Source organism: Zonotrichia albicollis, chromosome 1 (genome assembly GCF_047830755.1).
Source record: "Zonotrichia albicollis isolate bZonAlb1 chromosome 1, bZonAlb1.hap1, whole genome shotgun sequence".
Classification (NCBI taxonomy): Eukaryota; Metazoa; Chordata; class Aves; order Passeriformes; family Passerellidae; genus Zonotrichia; species Zonotrichia albicollis.
The window spans coordinates 2799008-2818698 of NC_133819.1; the positions used below are offsets into that span (position 1 = coordinate 2799008).

At 43.6% G+C, this 19691-nt stretch overlaps 1 protein-coding gene across 2 annotated transcripts in view; it reads right to left on the bottom strand.

The window, feature by feature from the left end:
- The window catches only part of VIPR1 (vasoactive intestinal peptide receptor 1), a 127376-nt gene extending 108305 nt beyond the window's left edge, over positions 1-19071 (bottom strand). Inside the window, exon 1 of one of the 2 annotated variants that reach the window (XM_074542797.1) lies at positions 18654-19071. In XM_074542797.1, coding sequence (XP_074398898.1) covers positions 18654-19056 — 403 coding nt within the window. In that variant the 5' untranslated portion in view covers positions 19057-19071. The remainder of the gene's footprint in view (positions 1-18653) is intronic. The other variant, XM_074542851.1, reaches the window with a different exon arrangement.
- Between the last annotated feature and the right edge of the window lie 620 nt (positions 19072-19691).

A 19691-nucleotide genomic window follows, 5' to 3' on the forward strand; every position in this document is an offset into this window, starting at 1 on the left:
AAGGGTCCTGAGGCCAAAGGCAGAGCCCATTCCCGGCAGGTTCCCCCCACTCCAATGGTTAGGGAGCCCTTTCTTCCCAAGCATCATCACCCACACTTTCTGCCAGATGGGGAGCACAAAATTCCCAGCTCAGGATAAGGACAAAGAGAACCTGGCAAACTGGCATCCCATTCTCTGTGCTAAACCCTGTGTAACCCTTTGCAGCTGCCTCATCTGAGCTCTCCTCACCCCACTTATGGATCAGAAAAGTAATGTAGGGCACACAGGGTCTCTGTAAAAGACAAAAGGTCCTTTCCTGAATCTGCTGGAATTCAGTTTGCTGAAACCTAGGAATTTCCTTGTTGTCATTATAGTGCAAGAGCTCTATTATCATTACATTGCAAGGGTGCTATATTGTCAGAGTTTCAAACCTCCTTGATGTTTCTTGCAGACAGCTCCTCTAAGCACTGACTCTTCCTTTTCCTTGCAGGAGCCAAGAGTTCCAGATCCCACCAATCCACTCTTTTATAACACTCTTCTGATTGGCTACAGGTGTGGCCTGTTAACATCAGGCCTGCTCCTAATCTTTAGCAATTGGTTCAGCTGCAACCCTTTAGGGGATAAGATTACATTCCACAGCACCTTCATTTACCCATACTGTATCCCCCTACATTTCCTAAGCTAAGAATCTCCATATACTTAATTTCATCTCCTTGGCTGGTTTTTCATAGTCATAGACAACTGAAATGTTTCTCACTGTCCTGGAAGGCCAAAGGCTGAGCCCATTCCCGGCAGATTCCCCCTACTCCAATGGTCAGGGAGCTCTTTCTTCCCAAGCATCATCACCCACACTTGCTGTCAGATGGGGACCACAAAATTCCCAGCTCAGGATAGGGTGGGAAACTCTGGCATCCCATTCCCTGTGCTAAATCCTGTGTAACCCTTTGGAGCTGCCCCATCTGACAGCCACGTATGGACCAGAAAAATCATGTAAGGCACACAGAGTCTCTGTAAAAGCCAAAAGCTCTTTCCCTGAATCTGCTGGAGTTCAGTTTGCTGAATCCTGGGAATTTCCTAAGCTAAGAATCTCCATATATTTATTTTTCATCTCCTTGGCTGGTTTCTTTTTGTTCATAGACAGCTGAAATGTTTCTGGAAGGGCCCTGAGGCCAAAGGCTGAGCCCATTTCTGGCAGGTTCCCCGCACTCCAATGCTTAGGGAGCCCTTTCTTCCCAAGAATCGTCACCCACACTTGCTGTCAGATGGGGAGCACAAAATTCCCAGCTCAGGATAGGGACCAGGCAGGGTCACACCTCCTCCAGGTGTCCCCTGAGGAACTCCCCACATCCCTGGGGTCACTGGGAGCTCTCAGCCCCTGGGGTTGCTCCAGTCACAGCTTCCAGGAGCATTAACGTGGCACAGCCAGGCTCAGGTCAGCCCAGCTAAGCTGATTTATCCTGGTGGCTGCAGGGCAGGATTTTCCCAAGCACAGCCAGGAGTTAAATTCCAAGGGCCCGATGAATATGTGGCCAAATTCCTGAGGGCTTTTATGTCCCTGTGTCCTTTGCCTGCTCCTGTGAGGGGAAGGGATGCTGGGGAGATGCTGGAGCTGAGGGCTTGGACTTTGTTTGCAGTGATCCTTTGGGAATTGCCTTGAAATAGCCAAGGAACTCAGCAGCACTTTCCTTGCAGACAGAAAGGAGATCTGATGCTACTTGCATCAGGAAAGACACAGATTTTAGCTCCACTAAAATGACTTCAGCCACAAGGTGCTGATTTAGGCTGAGCTAACCATCTCCAGGTCAAACCCAAGAGCACACATGCTGCTCTTCATGTGCCTCCCACAAAATGAAGAAAATGCAGCTTTTCCCTTGCACTCCTCCTGCCAAACAGGAGTGATGCTTTCCATCCCACCACTCCAATGCCACCATCCTGCAGGGAAACAAAACCCACTGATAAACCCCACAGGAGACACCTGATTGTGGTGTTGGGAGAGTCCGCAGCACAAGGTGAGAGATGAGAATTTGACTCCATGTTCTCAGAAGGCTGATTATTATTATATATATTATTATTATATATATTATATTATATTATATTATATTATATTATATTATATTATATTATATTATATTATATTATATTATATTATATTATATTATATTATATTATATTATCCTAGAACTATACTAAAGAAACAGAAAGGATGCATCAGAAGGCTAGACAAGAATGAATAATAAAAACCAGTGACAGACTCAGAGTCTGACACTGCTGGACTGTAATTGGCCATTAATTAAAAACAGTTCACATGTTTGGATAAACAATTATCCGAATCACATTCCAGAGGAGCAAAACATGGAGAAGCTGGGGTTTCTCATCTTCCCAGGAGAAGAAATCCTGGCAAAGGGATTTTTCAGAAAGTATCACAGTGACACCTGATCTCAGTGGCAGAATTTCTCAGATTCCTAAATACTTTTAAACTCCAGACTTAGCCCAATATTACATTTCTAAGCCTGAAAACGTTCTTCCCCAATTAAGTCTGCTGCTGTTGAAGGGAGTGAGAGAATCCCAGACTCAAGGGCTCAATAGGATTGAAACTGATAATTGTGATAGAACTTTCTAAAGTGAAACTCTTCCACTGTCTGATCTGTGGCACAGGTCATGATCCCTTCTCTGGGTGGGTCAGACTGACAGCCTGAGAATCAGCCAAGTGGCATTTCCCTCCTTCCCAGAAATGGCTCTGCCATCAAATAAAAATGTGGCCATCCTGGCCTGAAAAGAAAGTTTAAAAGCAAGATTTTTTTCCTTCTTTATTCACCTCTCTGTTAAGAAAAGCAACTTAGGACTCCTGAACATATCCAGTCTCTTGATGGGAAGAAAAGGCGGAAAGGCTATTCTGTTTTTTCTTCCTCATAAACTAAGAATGAAAATGATAAATCCCTTCATCCCTCTCAACTTCACAAAATAACCACCTTGCTGAGATTATTCCTCAAGTGAAGGTTAGAGAGTTTTTGTTAAGGGAAAATATCTTTGGAAGGCAGAGTCAGCAAGGTGTAAAGTGAAGAGACCACTCGCCAATCCTCACATCTTGGCCTTAAGATCAATTAAATCTCATTTCCCAGTAGCCACATGCCCCAGTCTCAGAGGGCAGCTCTGGTCACTCACTGGTGAGCTCTGCAGAGTTTTAATGGGTTCCCCACTGCAGACCTCACTGCTGGGGTACAAATTCAATTTTAGATTTCTCTCCCTCCTGCCCCTTGTAAGCAGCTCCTGTGCCTGTGCATGTGGGGCTGGAGGTGCTCACTGCATCCTTTCTGGTGAGAAGCACAATTTTTAATTTTGCTCTTGTTATTTTAGCACAGCGTGAAGAGTCTGGGTGAGACTCTCTATTGTTCATGCGAGGACAATCAAAAATATTAATATTTCTCTCCATTCCAGTTATTTTACAGGAAATGGGCCACATCTGCTGGGTGAAACACCCTGCTGGGACTGTCACCCAAGCCCTGTGTGACCACTGAGCACATGGCCTGTGCCATCCTGCTGGAAACCATTCCCTGGCTCTGCTCCTTGACAAAACACTCCTTTCCCTTCATGGCCACGATCCCCAGGACACTTGGCCGGCCCAGGAAAGCCAGATGGATGGATGGATCCCTCAGAACAAGGGGTGATGTTGGCAGAGGGCAGTGAGCCCTGTCACACCTAGAGCAAAGCTGCCCAGCTGGCTTTGAGCTTCTGCCACACACACACATCCCCAGCAGGTCCACACAGAGCCATAAATAAAAAATAATGAGCCTGGAGGAAGATTGTCAAAAGAGGAATCATCAGTGGGACCCTTCCACCAGGGATCTGGCAGATCCACAGCACTGGTGGGACTGGGCTCTGAGGAGACACCATTGAAGTCTCCCAGTACTTAAAGGAGGTTTATAAAAGGGAGGGAGAACAATTCTTCACATGGGCAGATAGATATAGAGCAAGGGAAGGGTTCTGAACTAAGAGAAGAGATTTATTAGATGCCAAGAAGAAATTCTCCACTGTGACAATGAAACACTGGCAAGGGTGCCCAGAGAAGCTGTGGATGCTCCTTAGACCTGGAAGTGTCCAAGGCCAGGTTGGATGGGGCTTGGAGCAACCTGGGATGGTGGAAGGTGTCCTTACCATGGCAGGGGTGGAACTGGATGATTTTAAGATCCTTTCCAAGCCAAACCATCCCATGACTCTGTGCTGGCCACACAAACCACTTCAGAGATCCTGCCCATCCCTCAACAAACCACACTGGATTTCTACACTGGATTTTAATTTCTAAGCCAGAATAAATGCTCCTCTTTCCAGGATGACCTGTTCCCATCTCCTACTCTCACCTGGCTGAAAGTCAAACCCAGACACAGCTCCAAGCTTCACCAAGCTCCCATTCCTGCACTGCCAGGTAGATCCATAACTGAACTTATGATTTGCTCCTGCTAAAGTTATTTCTGACAGAAGAGCAGGAGGGTGAGCACAGCAATGAGAACAGGATCTCATCTCACTCCCTCACTGCTGCAAACCTTCCCACACGCAGATAAATCCAATCCCGCTGAGTATACAACACTTCTGCACCAGTACTGGCGCTTTACTTTAGAATCATAAAATCCTTAAAGTTGGGAAAGGCCTCTGAGATCACTGAGCCAAATCATAAATTCAGCACTGCCGTGTCCACCACTGAACCATGGCCCCAAGCACCACCATTACACAATTTTTGGACATTCAGGGAGGGTGAGTCCACCACCAACAGAAGCAGCCTGTTCCAAAGCTTGACCATTACATTCAGAGAAGGAATTTTTCCTAACACTTCCATGAAGAAAAAGATGCTTCCATTCGCCCATGTCACCACGAGTCCCTGTCATCCCCATGACATCAATTAGCAATGCTAATCTAGCCAAACATTAATTACAATGCCTTTAGGATGTAGGCAGAAAAAAAAAAAAAAAAAAAAAAAAAAGAAAAAAACAAGGCAAAAGGAAGTCTCATTTTCAGGTTGGGTTTTAGGCATTCAGCCACAAGACCACCCCCAGCAGAAATTTCATTTTCAGAGCCTGGAACTGAGCTCAGCTTCCCAGTTTTATCCTGAATTCTCCATCTGGGGCTGAATTTGTTGGTTCATCTCCTTCTCCTGCTGGTTGCCCCAGTGGATGCTGTTCTTTGCCTGTGCTTTTCCCCAGGCTACTCTGCAAGGGAAATCAGCATTTATTTTTAGGTCCATTGCTCTCTGTCTGGTTGGGCTCTCCTCCCAGGGCTGCAATATATATTTAATACTTGTTTTCAGAGCTGACAGCCAAGGAAGTTTGAGTGGTGAACTGGCACAAGCAGGGAATCATTAAAAAGGAGAGGGGCATCAACCTGCCAAATGTTTTAACTCCCCTTCTGGAAAAAGAGACTTGAACAATTCAATTGTTCACAGGATTCAGCAATCCCATGGTGGGGAAAGAAGCAAGAATCAAAGACACAGTTGCTGTTTGATGATGATGGTGATGATGATGGCTTCACTGTGCAATAACAAACCCTGGCAGATCTGCAGCACCGGAACATGAGGGGGACACATGATCAGAGCAATTTGCAGTGGAAAAAAAATCAGTAAAAAATAAAGGCAGTACAGGAGAGAGATGTGCACCTGGGCTGCTCACAGGGAATGTCCTGGGAGTGCTGGAGCTTCTGCACATTGGCGATCCCGGTGGGAACAGCAAAGCCAGGGTGTTGTAATTGCAGGGAATGCCCTGAGGAAGGCACGAATGATGAATCTGACTCCATGTTCTCAGAAGGCTAATTTATTATTTTATAATACTATACTATATTAAAGAATACTATAATAAATTATACTAAAGAGTACAGAAAGGATACTTGCTGAATGCTAAAAAGATAATAATGAAAACTTGTGACTCTTTCCAGAGCCCTGACACAGCTTGGCCCTGATTGGCCAATGAGTGAAAACAACTCACAGCAGAATCCAATGAAACAATCCCCTGTGGGTAAACAATCTCCAAACACATTCCACGTGTGAGCACAACACAGGAGAAGCAAATGGGAGATTTGCTTTCCTTTTCTCTGAGGCTTCTCAGCTTTCCAGGAGAAAAATCCTGGGAGAAGGGATTTTTCAGAGGATGTGAATGCCACACCTGGGCTCATCCCACAGAAGGGATCCAGCTCAGATCCGAGATCATTCCACAGTGGATCTCCCAAGGGCTGTGCTTCCCAACCCTCTGCAGCTCAGGACTCCTGCCCATGGTCACCACAAGCTCCATCCTCTCCTCATCCCATCTCCCCAGGGAATCCCATTCTGGGATCACAGCTCCTGGCCAGACCCTGAGACCCCACCACAGCCTGCAGCAATTCCATGGGTTCTTTTCCATTTCTTTCCAAAGAGCAGGGACAGTGCTGGTGAGTTACATCAGGTGTCACCATAATATTTTCTGAAAAATCCCTTCGCCAGGATTTCTTCTCCTGGGAAGCTGAGAAGCCTCAGAGAAAAATGAAAACAATAATTATCTGATTTGCTTCTCCTGTGTTTTGCTGCTTTGGAATGTGGTTTGAACATTGTTTACCAATGACAATTTACAATGGTCATTTACAATGACAATTGCTTACCAACTGGTCATTGATTGATTGGTTTCATGTGAATTGTTTCAACTTAATGACCAATCACAGTCCAGCTGTGTCAAGGCTCTGGAGAGTCATGAGTTTTTCATTAGCACCTTGTGAAGCCTTCTGTCTGTATCCTTTCCCTATTCTTTAGTATAGTTTTAGTGTAGTATTCTTTAAAATAATATAATATCATAAAATAATAACTTAGCCTTCTAAGAACATGGAGTTAAGATTCTCAATTCCTCCTTCACCCTGGGGACCCAGCAAATATCACACAGGAGGGATCTTCCCCCTTCAGGAAAACTCCGCCTTCCCTCAGCCCTTTACTTTGCTCCTCTTCCACAACTCAGTTGTGATTTTTGGAAGATGCTCCCTCAATAAATCCCTGCCTTTGTTCCACCTCCCTGTAACAACAACACTCAGCAAACAAATTTGCACAGACAAGCAAAGCTTCAGCTTTGTAGCTGGGTTTAAAAAGATTTCCAGATATTTGCTTGGTCCCTTAAGGCTCAGGCCAAGTAGACCCAAGGCAGAGAGCTCCAACTCTAATTTCCTTTTCTGTCTACAAAACCATCAGGGCTTGGCTGACACAGATTAACCACCAGACATGTCTGGCTCTGGGAACAGCTTTCCCGTGAAAGCAGCACAGCAAAAAGGTGGATTTTAATAAAGTTAAAGTAAAAAACCTGTATGGTTGAAATGTTGGCAGACAATTTAAGGAGAAAAGTTGTTCCTCTTATTTAATATAATAAAATCATTCCTATCATTAAATATAATAAATATTAATTTTAATAATTTAATATTTATTTTAATAGTTTTAATAGAATGAGGTAACTTAAATTTTTTAACTTTAGTAGTTGTTTTAATAGTTGTTCCTATTATACATTATAATTATATATAATATATCTAATTCCTATTATATATTATATATGTTCCTATTATATACTATATTAGTTATCATTTATTAATTGAATCTTATGTGAATAAATATTATTTATTATACCAGTTTAATAATACAAACTATTAAAATAATAACACTATTATAATAAATGATAACCTATTAATATTTAGAAAAAAAAGAAATTAATATAATATAAAATATAATTATATATTAATATAATATACAATAGAATAATTAATATAACATAACATAATATAACATAACATAATATAATATAATATATAAATATTTAGAAATATTACTTAAACTGCCTCAAACATTAACCACTAATATATTATTTATATAAATACACAAATTCTCATGTTAAAAATAATTTTTAAATAGTTTTTTGAAAAATAAAAAATATTTATAAAATATTATTATATCCCCAAGTCTGTAAGATCCAAATGGAAACAGCTGAGATTGCAGGCACAAATACACCAACACCAGGAGTCCCTTCCTCCTGGTGTATAAATTTAATTATAGTGTAGATCACACACTTCCAGAGCACCTTCAGCCGCTGGCAGACACCAGTGAAGCATCTCCAAAAGAAGCAGGGACCAAGATGAATGGATCTCTAAAAGCAACATCTCAAAGCAGAGTTTTATTAAGTGCTCTTCCAGCCATGATTGACTGCTGATATATGACCCAAGGTATTTTTTATTTGACTGACTAGCACAGCCAGAAGCAGAAAAAAAAGCTTTTAAAGCTCTTTACCCCTGGAACACAGCGAGGAAATTTCCAGCTATGCATTTCATGGGACTGAAAACACTGTTCTGAGTTCTGTCAAGGTCGTTAATTACAGAAATAAAAATCAAAAAAGAGCAATTAGCACCTGCAGGGACTAAATCATCCAGGCAGGAGGAGCTGGTGGGACCAGCAGCCCTTGGTGGGGATGTGAAGAGTGATCACCTCTGGGGCAGCCTGGAGTGAGCAGGTGGGAAGGAAACTGTGGCATGACATAAAAATCCACATCTTTACGGAGTTTGAGGGGTTTAGTGCCCAGGAGAGCCAGGAATGTTAATTTGGGAGCTTGGCTGTAAATCTGTGGCTCTCATGAAGGATGGTTTTGCCACAAGACAACCTCCTCAACCAGCACTCTGATTTCATAATGATTTTTTTGCTTCTATATACAACATTCTATATTGTTCCCTCCACTATTTTAGTACTCTGCACCCTCATTTATCCTTTTTACAGAAATTAAGCATGCTTTTAACATCTGGGTATCCAAAACTTGAAAAGAACTTAGAGTTTTACAGAAAAAAAAATCCAGTTGCACCATACATGAATCTAGATATTCTACCTTCCTAGTAAACACTGATTTTCAGGCTAAATCCCTAGCAATGGCTTTATTCCTCTTGTATCCCTCAGGAAGTGTTGCTACACCTGAAAGCACCCATTTTTATAAGCATAACTATATATAATCATATATATAAATATCCATTTTGTTCCTATGGAAGCTGTTTTTTCTCTTGATAAAACCTTTCCTCATCTGCATTGCACACGAAGAGGCAGAGATAAGCCTTTGATACACCCTGTGCTCTGTGAATTCCCTGCAAAGCGAGGAAAGAGAGGGGCAAGGAGGAACAAAGTTTAATTTTGCTGGAGATGCTGCTGAAAACAAAACTGTTGGAACGATTCCTGTGCCCCAACCACAACGCGTCACCTCCAGCAGGTGAAAAAAAAAGCTTTGCAAAGAGAAATTCTGCAAAAAACCAAACTGTCCAAAGAAAGTCAGGGAGCAGAGAAGAGCAGAAGGGGTGGAAAATTTACTGGAGAAGGATCACTGGAATTAAGTGCATGGCTGAGACCCCAATTGCAGATATGTTTAATGTCATATCCGCCCCAAAAATGCACTCAGCCTTGCAACCAACATTTGAGCACATCAGAAATTCCTGGTGTAGTGCTTGGACTCCTCTTGGTGCCCTGGAAAGCTGGGGGTTATCTCAGCAGCAGCATTTTTCTCTGCCTTTGAGGATGTCAAGCAAAAAAACCAACCTGTTCCTGTTGTGAAAATGGGCTGGAAAAGCCTAATTGTTCTTAAAAAGCAGGATGAAAATGGTAAAAAATCCCAATAGATGGATGCAGATGTGGAAGGAAAAAAGTGAAAACCTAACTGTTCTTGAAAAGTAGGATGAAAATTGAAAATCCCAATAGATGGATGGAGGTGTGGAAGGAAACAAGTGAAAAACCCAAATTTTCTTCAAAAGCAAGATAAAATAGCTAAAAATCCCAATAGATGGATGGAGGTGTGGAAGGAAACAAGTAAATTGACTCTTCTGCCATTTGCATTTTGCTTTGGCAACAGGAAAACCCCAGGAGCTCTCAGGGAGGGGATCCCAAAGCTCCATCACTCTTCCACGGAACTCCCAGCACACGCTCAGCAAGGGCAGCAAAGCAGCCACATCATTCCTCGCTGAATTATCCCAAATTACACGGGGGAAAAAGCAGCCAAAAAATGCCAGGGACAGCTCAGGACTGAGCCCAGCCACTGATGGTGAGGAGGATGAAGTGACTTTTGCTACTTTAAACCAGGCAGAGGTTTATTCTCTACTGAGGAGACTCCTGAGGGCAGTGAAAGGTGACTTAAATTAAAAAAAAATAAAAATAAAAAAAGAAGAAAATAAAAAAAAAGAAGAAAGGAGAAGGAGGAGGAGGAGGAGAAGGAGGAAAAGGAGGAGAAGGAGGAGAAGGAGGAGGAGAAGAGAAGGAGAAGAGAAGGAGAAGAGAAGAAGAAAAGAGGAGAAGAAGAGAAGAAAAAGAAAAAAAGAAGAAAAAAAGAAAAAAGAAAAAAGAAGAAAGAAAAAACAAAAATGAAAAAGGACTAAAAGAAGAAGGAAAGAAGAAGGAAAGAAGAAGGAAAGAAGAAGGAAAAAAAATAAAAAAGCAAGTACATGTGTGCCACACAGCCATGAGCAGGATGAACAAGTTCCCCTCTCCCCTGACAAATGGATGGGGTAGAAGGAATAACAATAATCACCACATTCACTAAAAATGAGAGGTGGATGTGGCAAAACAAAGGTGCAGAGGTGTAATCCCCAGCAAGGTTTGGATCCTGGCCATTTCCAGGCTGTGTAGATAAAAATACTGAGGGTCAGCCTTGAGGCTGCTTTTCATTTTGGTGCAGATGTGCAGAGTTGTATGCTATGTCCTTTTTTCCAGGGGTGGTGGTGATCCCAAGCACATTTAATTTTGTTTCACTTCCTTCCTGCCTGGCAAGGGGATGTGTGTTCCTCAAAGCCCGAGCTGCCACTTGGGAGAGATGAAATAAAACCTGGTTTTGGGTAAGGAATAAAGCAGGCTGCAGGGAAGAGCTTAGCATGGAGGAAATTTCCTTTGTTTTTTTTTTCACTCTTACACCACTCAATAAACCAGTTTGAGGCTTAAGATCTCCAAAGAGAGGTGTCTGCCAAAGGAATGAAGTGCCACTGTATCTCTCATATCAGAAGGAGGTGACTTTAATTTTGGTGTTCACAGCATCACAGAGCCCCAGAATCCATAAATGGTTTGGGTTGAGAGGGACCTCCAAGATCATCTCCTTCCAACCCCACAGAGCATCTGCATCTTCCCTCTCTGCCAAGGGATGATGTGGGGATATTTTTGATATTTTTCTATCCCTCCAGTGCTCTGGAAGTGGTCAGCAGCACTGACCCTGCCCTCACTGCTGACCCCACAGGAGCTCAGAGACCATCCTGGTCACTCAGACACCCCAAATGCCAAAATTGGGGTGTCCTGATCTGCCAGGAGAATCCCACCTGCAAGGGAGCTGCCAGGCTGAGCATCTGTGACAGCCAGTGACATCTGGCAGGGCCCTGGGGACACTGCTCAGATGTTGGTGGGGATGTTCCACATCACCAGGGATTAATTGGAACATCTGTTAAACACAGAATATCCCGGCTGGAGCCTCAAATGTGTCTGTTCAAAAGACACCCAATGGATTTCAGCTCTCAAAAGGAGACACCAGGTATTGATATTCTGCCCTCCAGACAAGAATTGTGTTTAAAGAGATTTTTTTTCCCCATAACTCTTGATGAGATGACAGGGATGAGGATAAAAAAACTGTGTGGAGCTGATACAGGAGGAGGAACACCCCAGCTGAAAAAAGAACAGGATCACGGGCATGGTGGCTCAACAAACAGAGTTGGGATCTCTGTATTTAATTCTTTGGCCTCTTCTCCACTTTAAATTGATGCAAATCAATGGAGCCAGGCCATGACAGCCAGCAGAGTTTATCAAAATCCCATCACCCACCCAGCTCGTTAGTGAAACATATCAAAAATAACCCCAGTTTGGTTCTGAATTAGAAAATAATCACAATTCTGTGCAAACACCAGAATTCAAACGGCAAGCAGATTTACAATAGTGTAAACCTCCAGCTCCCAATGCAAACAGTGAAATGGAGAGTTAGGGACCGCCCTGGTGGGGGGAGAAATCCACTTAATGCCACTGATGGAGGAATTAAAGCTGTTAATGTCCACTGGTGCAGCTGACTGAAAAGTGGCTGTGTTAATGTAAAATACATCAGGGTCTCTATCTGAAATTCCTATAGAGGAATAGGGCTTTACAACTGGGAAATCATATATATATGATATATATATATGATATATACATATGATATATATATATATTATATAAATATACACACAAATATATATGGGCATAGATATACAAATATAAATATTAAAATTTATGAATGTATATTAAAATATATAAATACAAGTATAAATATAACTAAAAATATATAAGTATATATATGTGTACACTATATATTTATACATACAGACATATATATACACATGTATTTATATATACACACATATATACACATATACACATATACACACATATATATGTATATATATCCAGATATACACATATATATGGGCATATATATACAAATATAAATATTAGAATTTATGAATGTATATTAAAATATATAAATAGAAGTATAAATATAACCATAAATATACAAGTATATATATGTATATGTGCATATACACACCATATATATACACATATATATACATATATACAGATATACACATATATATGGGCATATATATACAAATATAAATATTAAAATTTATGAATGTATATTAAAATATATAAATAGAAGTAGAAATATAACCATAAATATACAAGTATATATATGCATATGTATATATACACACCATATATATACACACACATATATATACATATATACACATATATATGGGCATATATATACAAATATAAATATTAAAATTTATAATGTATATTAAAATATATAAATATAAAGAAAATGAATATAGTATAGTTATACTTATAAAAATACAAGTATAACTATAAATATCTAAGCATATATAAATATATATATATATGTGTAGCAGTCAGTGCTGGAGATAAGATCTGCCCCAATAAAGTGCCAGCAAAGCAGCACTAATGCGAGCTCTGCAGCCCTGTGCAACCCACAGCCCACATCCCTGCTCACAGAAACCCCCCTAAATTCACTCCACAAACCACCCAGCCCCAAATGCCCCAGCTGGGGGCTGATGCCACCCCCACCATCCTCCAGCCAGGGCTGCACCGACCCTGGGGCTCCGCATCTGCCTGGCACCCCCAGCACTGGGGGCAACAACAGCAGAGCAAGGGCTGGAAGAGCAAGGAAATCTCACATTTGCCTGCTCCTCTGCACCTCACCTGCCTGCTCCCAGCAGGGCAGGGCTTGTTCACAGAGAATATTTATTTTTGTGCAGATTGGCAAGTTTAATCAAAGGTTCTTTGCTGTTATAGCTCTCCCCTCGTTAGGGTTTATGCATGAAGCTGAGCTGGTTCAAAGCCCCGGCCAAGGTTATGCCTCTAAGAAAGCTGAAGTTTTGGGGTGGAAAATATTCATGCTGTGTTAACACCATCCTCATCAGAGGGAAAGTCACTGGTTCATCCTCAGAAAGTTAAATTTCTTAATTAAAACTATTTATCCTTAAAAAAACTTATAAGAAATACAACTCTATTTGTTTAAGTTATTAAAATAAAGTGCTATAAAACTCACCATTTATAAAACTATAATAGAAACGAATAAACATCTAAATCCAAACAAAAATTACCATCTCATACATTTAATCCCAACCTTAACAAAAAAAAAAAAACCAACAAGAAAAACTCCCACCAAAACCCCAAAAAAAACCCTCAAAACCTCAACATGCAACTTTTCTTTTACATCTTCAGGAGCTTTTGGGTTTTCTAGCAGTGATGAAGCAGCCTGGTATTGCCCCGTTTAATAAAAAAATGGGTTTTACAATGATCCAAGCAGCATCCAATGGCTCTGGGAGCTCAATCCCTTCTGAAAAATCTTCTTAAAACCTTCCCTGGGCACTTCCTGAGTGCTAATGAATGAACTCTCCCTGTGTCAGAGTTCTGGATGCTGAGAATTTTACATTTTCTGTGCTGACAGACTAACTCTCAGGAGAACACTGCATTTACCCTGAAGCCACGGAAAAAACTTCCAAAATTGATTGATAACAGATTACACGTGTGCAGTTGAATAGAAGTGTGCAATATCACAAATACAAAACTTGGAGTTTAAAGTTTTTTAATATAGCAATATATATGGGACAAGATCGAAGTTTTAAAGCAGTTGCTACTTGTTCTTCTTCACCTTTTTCACGAGTAGTATTTTGTAATTAAACAGAAAAGTCTGCATTGCCCCTGACCTGGGATTTTTTCCTTGGCTGCGTTTCCTAGAGTTTGATTCTCGCAAAGCTCTTCCTTCTTCTTTCCAACGCACTTGATGAGAGCAGGGAGTGGGGGCCACATTTAATCCCACAGCCTTCCCCAGGCATTGGAAAACCACAAATCCCTGTCCCCTGAGGCAGGGTGATGCAGCAGGGGAAGTGACAGCAGCACACAAGTGACACTGCCACGCTGGTGCTGACCTGAGGGCAGGGTGTGACCTCCTGCGTCCCTAAAACCCAGCTGAGTCCTGCTCCCCACCAATTTTTTATTCTCCACACATAACCTGAGCCCTTTCCTGAATTTCAGCCACTCAGGGGTGTGACAAATCTCCTCCAAGTGCACTCAGGTCTGACTTAAAAAAATAAAGATCATCAATTCTCAGGTCTCGTTTTCCACAGTGTCTGGTGCCCTTCCCCAGGCTGCCAAGAAATGGGACACTTGATGCTGAACAGGGAGATCTCCCTCCTGTCCCAAAAGATTTGTGTCTACATTCCAGCCCAAACACCAGAAAATTCCCACTCCTCCCAGACTATCAGCCGATCATGTGGAAGATTGATTTTGACAAGCCACCAGTCTCTCCAGTTGTTTCTGCTGGAGACCATCTGGTAAAGGCAAAAACCTCTCTATATTTTTTCCCTTTTTTTCCCTGAAAATGAATATAAACTCTGCACATTTTCCCTTTCTAAGGCAGCCTCACAGCTGAAACCTCTCTCCTGACATTACCACTCACTATCTCCACTTGTAATTTGCCAAATGTGCAGAGCATCCTCTTGATCTGCATCCTCTGTCCTGCATCCCCCTACTGCCCCGATGCCTCCTTGGAAAGCCAAGTGTGAGAGGCAAAAAACCACTCAAAAAGTCACAAAGAAGATCCCTAAACACTGAGAACACAACGTTTTGTCAGCCTCAGGAGGGACCATGGGTGAAAAAGCAACTCACCTGAATTTGCATTTCTATCCAGAGCAGCCCTCTGGCTCTCACACCTCTCATTGAGGGGATGGAACCAGAGGATTTTTAAGGGTTATAAAAGCAGAGGAAATGCATCTCCACACCCAAAATTCACAAACCAGCAGCTTTCCCTGTCCATGGTCCCACCTGCCTCCTGCTGCTGAGTGTCTGGCAAAAATCCCTTTTTAAATATCACTGTGGTGGACTCTGCTGTTACAATTCCTGGCTGGCTGTCCCGAGTTTCCCTGCTGGACACAAACCCCTGGGCTGGGAGGGTGTGATAATGATGCTGTGAGTGCCCCTGCTGTCATGCTGGTGAGTAAAACACAGCTTGAAACAGCTTTAAGTATTTCCCCTAAATTTCTCTATTTCTCCCTCAAAATACTGTTCCCCCTCACTATTTTACAATTTTGCCTTTTTATGCCCTAAATAAGGACCCACAATATTATTCTTGCTGATTATGTGTCCTCTCTGAAAACTTTATAGAGAGGCTTTCAGAGCTACCCAGACACAGGGTTGGGCAACTGGTTCTCCTGAATGAAGTCAGTCATGCATTTCTACAAGCAAAAATGGAATAAACCATACACCCAGTGGCACATACAGGGTTTGTGGCAAGGCCTTTGTTAAACACATATTGCAATTGCTAAAGGATCTTTATGCAGGAACTGGCCTGGAGGGTTCCAGTGAGAACCTCGTGGTTGTTTTGTTTCAAGTATATTTATGTCAGTTCACAGATCCTCAATCAATGACAGGAGGAAAGAGACACAGGCGCAGCTGAAGTGGTTGTTCTGATTTCTGCGGAGCTCAGATTTCACTGATTTCCCACACTGATCACATCTCCTGATGAAGAATCAGATCTGAGTTGTTTTATTCTTTTCCATCACAAACCTACTTCGAGGCTGGAACAGAGCAAAGCTCTGAAGAAAAGCACAAATTACACCAGCTGGGCAGATTTGGCTAATTCAAGGAGCTTGGAAGTCTGAAGGCACGTGGAATCCACCAACTGCTTCAAATTATCCACATCTCATGTTCTAGACACACACTGGGAGAAAAAAAAATGCCTAATTTGTAGCTCTTCAGGCCAAATTGTCTTAATTACACCCCTAAAAGCAACACAGAAGAACCTAGAAGGGATTATTGTGCATTTACACCACATCACCACCATTAACACTTTAATTCCAATTTTTCCAAGCTGCCCTTGGCAGGAGAGCAGGACTTTGGTGAGCGTGGCCTGATGACCTCAGCAAATGAGATCTGCCCAATTCCCTCTTCTCCACAGCGTGCAGGATGAGAGGTGAAAGTTTGTAACAGCAATTAGAAACCACATGGCTGCAAGAGTTTTATGGTGCTGAACTTGTTGATCAGCCACTTGTTCAGAGGTTTTTTTACCTCAAGGACGTACCAATAAAAATTATCACAAGAAATTAAATGAAATAAACCCAAACCAACCAAGCTCTGCTGAGCCAGGTCCCAGAGTTGGGTTATGACTGCAGAGCTACGTTTGCTTTAAAAATCAGCCCCAAATCCCAGGTTTAAGCTGAGAAACAAACCAGAGATTTTCTCCAGCACTCAGGCAGTTCAGTATTAGTCACCTTGCAGATCAGTGCTGATAAGGAGCATGTGAATCTTTTTAACCCACCAGCGTGAACCAGATCCCAGGAACATTACCAACAACAACAGAATAATAAAAGGGTTGGAAAGAAAGCAGTGACGGGATTACACCCAGTCTTGTGCTGCCCCAAAGCTTTAGGGGTTTGTGCTCATTGATGGCAGCCCAAGAGCATCACCCACAGCCTGATCCTGCCACCCTTGCAGGGTGAATTTCAGCAGCCCTGTGACCTCACCCTCTGCAGGATCCGGCCCCACAGGAGCCCCTCATGCCAACAACCTTTAAAGAAATGGGAATTGTGCCAAGGGCTTCAGTGGAAGCAAGAATTGGAGCAGCTCCAGCAGCTGATGAGAACGCTACCCCCTTCTCCTTTTCCCCAGCTCCAGCCCTGGACACGTGGGCTATTTTGGATCTTCCCTAAAGTAAGCTCTGTAGAATCCCAGGAACTGATTGCCTGGTCCTTTTTTTTTTTTTTTTTTTTTTTTTTTCAGTACTTTTATCCATTTTCCCAACCTGTTCATCCTCTAAGAAATTCTTTGGCAATGCAGATGGGTGAGGAGCTCATGGCCAATAGCCAACAAAAAATTGCAATTAAATGCATTTGTTTCATTCCTTGTGGGACAAGGAGAGAAGAAAGGGGAGAAGGAAAAGGGAGACAAGTGATGCACTGACACATCTGGGTTAACTTCCACTCTCTGAGGCTCAGCTTGCTTGATCTGACTCTGCTTTAAGACCAGGCTGGATGATGCTCTGAGCAACTGGTCTGCTGAAAGCTGTCCTGCCCACAGAGCTTTGGAATCAGATGCAATTTATTTCCAACCATCCTACAATTCTGTGATGGTTCTGTGACCACAAGCAGAGCAAACACAGGTGACTTACAAGGGATGGTACAACCCAGCTGTGGTGGCAACCTCAGCCAGCCCTACAGGATGCTGGGGAGGCAGGGAAAACAGCGGTGGGAGCAGGTTACACACACGTGAGAGGGAAACTCAGCCACAGCCAGCACCAAATCTCCCCCCAAGCCCAGGCTGCTAAATTAAAACCAGTCTCGTTCTAAATCAAACCCTGCGAGGAAACGAGCTGTGAGAACAAAGCCAAATCATGGAACTGCAGACTGCCTGAATGGTCTGGGATGGAAAGGACCTAAAGATCCTCCAGTTCCACCCGGCGCCATGGGCAGGGACACCTTCTCTGGAGCAGGGACACTTTCCCTGGAGCGGGGAGCTGAGCTGAGCGTGCAGGAGTCGTGCCCTGTTCCTGCTGGCACGGAGGTTTAGCTGGGCTCGGCTCAGCTCGGCTCGACTCGCACGTGTGACTCCGTACGGAGCAAACACAGCTCCAGGAGGAACAAACCCGAGACATCACGGACCCGACAGCGGGGAAATCACACCTGGCAGGGACACGGCAGCCCGGACACATCCCCTGCTCGCAGCTCCGGCTTTGGAGCCCTGGAAAGCGGCTCCGAGCTTTGCCCAACTTCTGGCAGCTGCAGGGAGAGCCCATGCCGGAGCCCCTCGGGAAAAACCTCATCCCGTTATCCCCAGGTGTGGGGCGAGCACTGCACGACTCACCGAGATCCCGAACAGAAACCAAAGAGAACCGAAAGCCACCAATGACAGCGAAACGCGGAGCCGCTTGTGGAACAAAAATCCCGAAGGGAATCCCTGCGGATCAAATGGATCCTCTCACATCCCCTCACGGGAGGGGACGCACACCTGACCCTAAAGGCGAGCCGAGCGCTCGCTATTTCCCGCATTCCCACGCCCGGAGAAAGGAGCAGACCCTCCCAAAGTTGCCCGAAGTTTGCCCGGGGCGCTCCCGCTCGCTCGGCCCCTCACTCGTTGAGTCACTCACCGCGGCCAGCAGGCAGCCCAGCAGCGGCACGGCCCCGCGCAGCCCCGGGCCCCGCATCCCGCCCGAGCCCCGCCGCATGCAGCGGGCACGGCAGCCAAGGCAGCGGCAGGAGGAGGAGGAGGCACGGGAGGAGGAGGAGGAAGGAGGAGAGGAGGAGGCAGCGGCTGCGAGCCCGCTCGGCCGAGCCCGCACCGCCCCCGGCACCGCCCCAGGTACGGCCCGGCCCGGAGCACCGGCTCCTTCCCCCTCCTTCTCTGTCCTTTCCCTTCCTTTCCACCCCGCTTTCCTTGACCTTTATTAATTTTCCCTTCCCCTCTTTTCCTCTCTTCTTTCTCCTGGTTTTCCTTCTTGCCCTTTCTCCTTTCCCATTTCCTTTCTTGTCCCCCTCTTCTCTAGTTTTCATTTTTTCCCTCTATCTTTTTTCCTTTCACCCCGCTTTCCTTGACCTTTATTAATTTCCCCTCCCCCCTTTTCCCCTCTTCTTTCTCCAGTTTTTCCTTCTTGCCCTTTCTTTCTGCTTTCCTTTCTCTCCCATTTCCCTTCTCGTCCCCCTCTTCCCTACTTTTCATTTTTTCCCTTTATCATTTACCATTTCTTTTTATTTCCTTCTTCTTCTTTTTTCCCCTCTTCTTCTTCTTCTCTTCCCCCTTTCCTATTTCCCACATTTCCTTTTCACTATTTCCCCCTTTCCTCTCTCTTCCCTTTTTACTCTGTCTCCCTTTTAATCTTTCCCTTTCCCCCTTTTCTGTCCCGTTTTTTCTTTTTCTTTCCCATTTCCCCCTTGTTCTCTATTTACTCCTTTTCCCCCTTCCCTTCCCTTCCCTTCCCTTCCCTTCCCTTCCCTTCCCTTCCCTTCCCTTCCCTTCCCTTCCCTTCCCTTCCCTCTCACATTTCCACTTTTGGGAACATGACCCAGCACTGCTGGGAAAGGAAAGGAATGATTAATCGATGCATTTGGCTTCCTCTGAAATAACAGTTTGGTAAGAAGTGGTTAAATGGGCCAAAAATCCCAATTCAGTGATCTGTATGTATATTTTC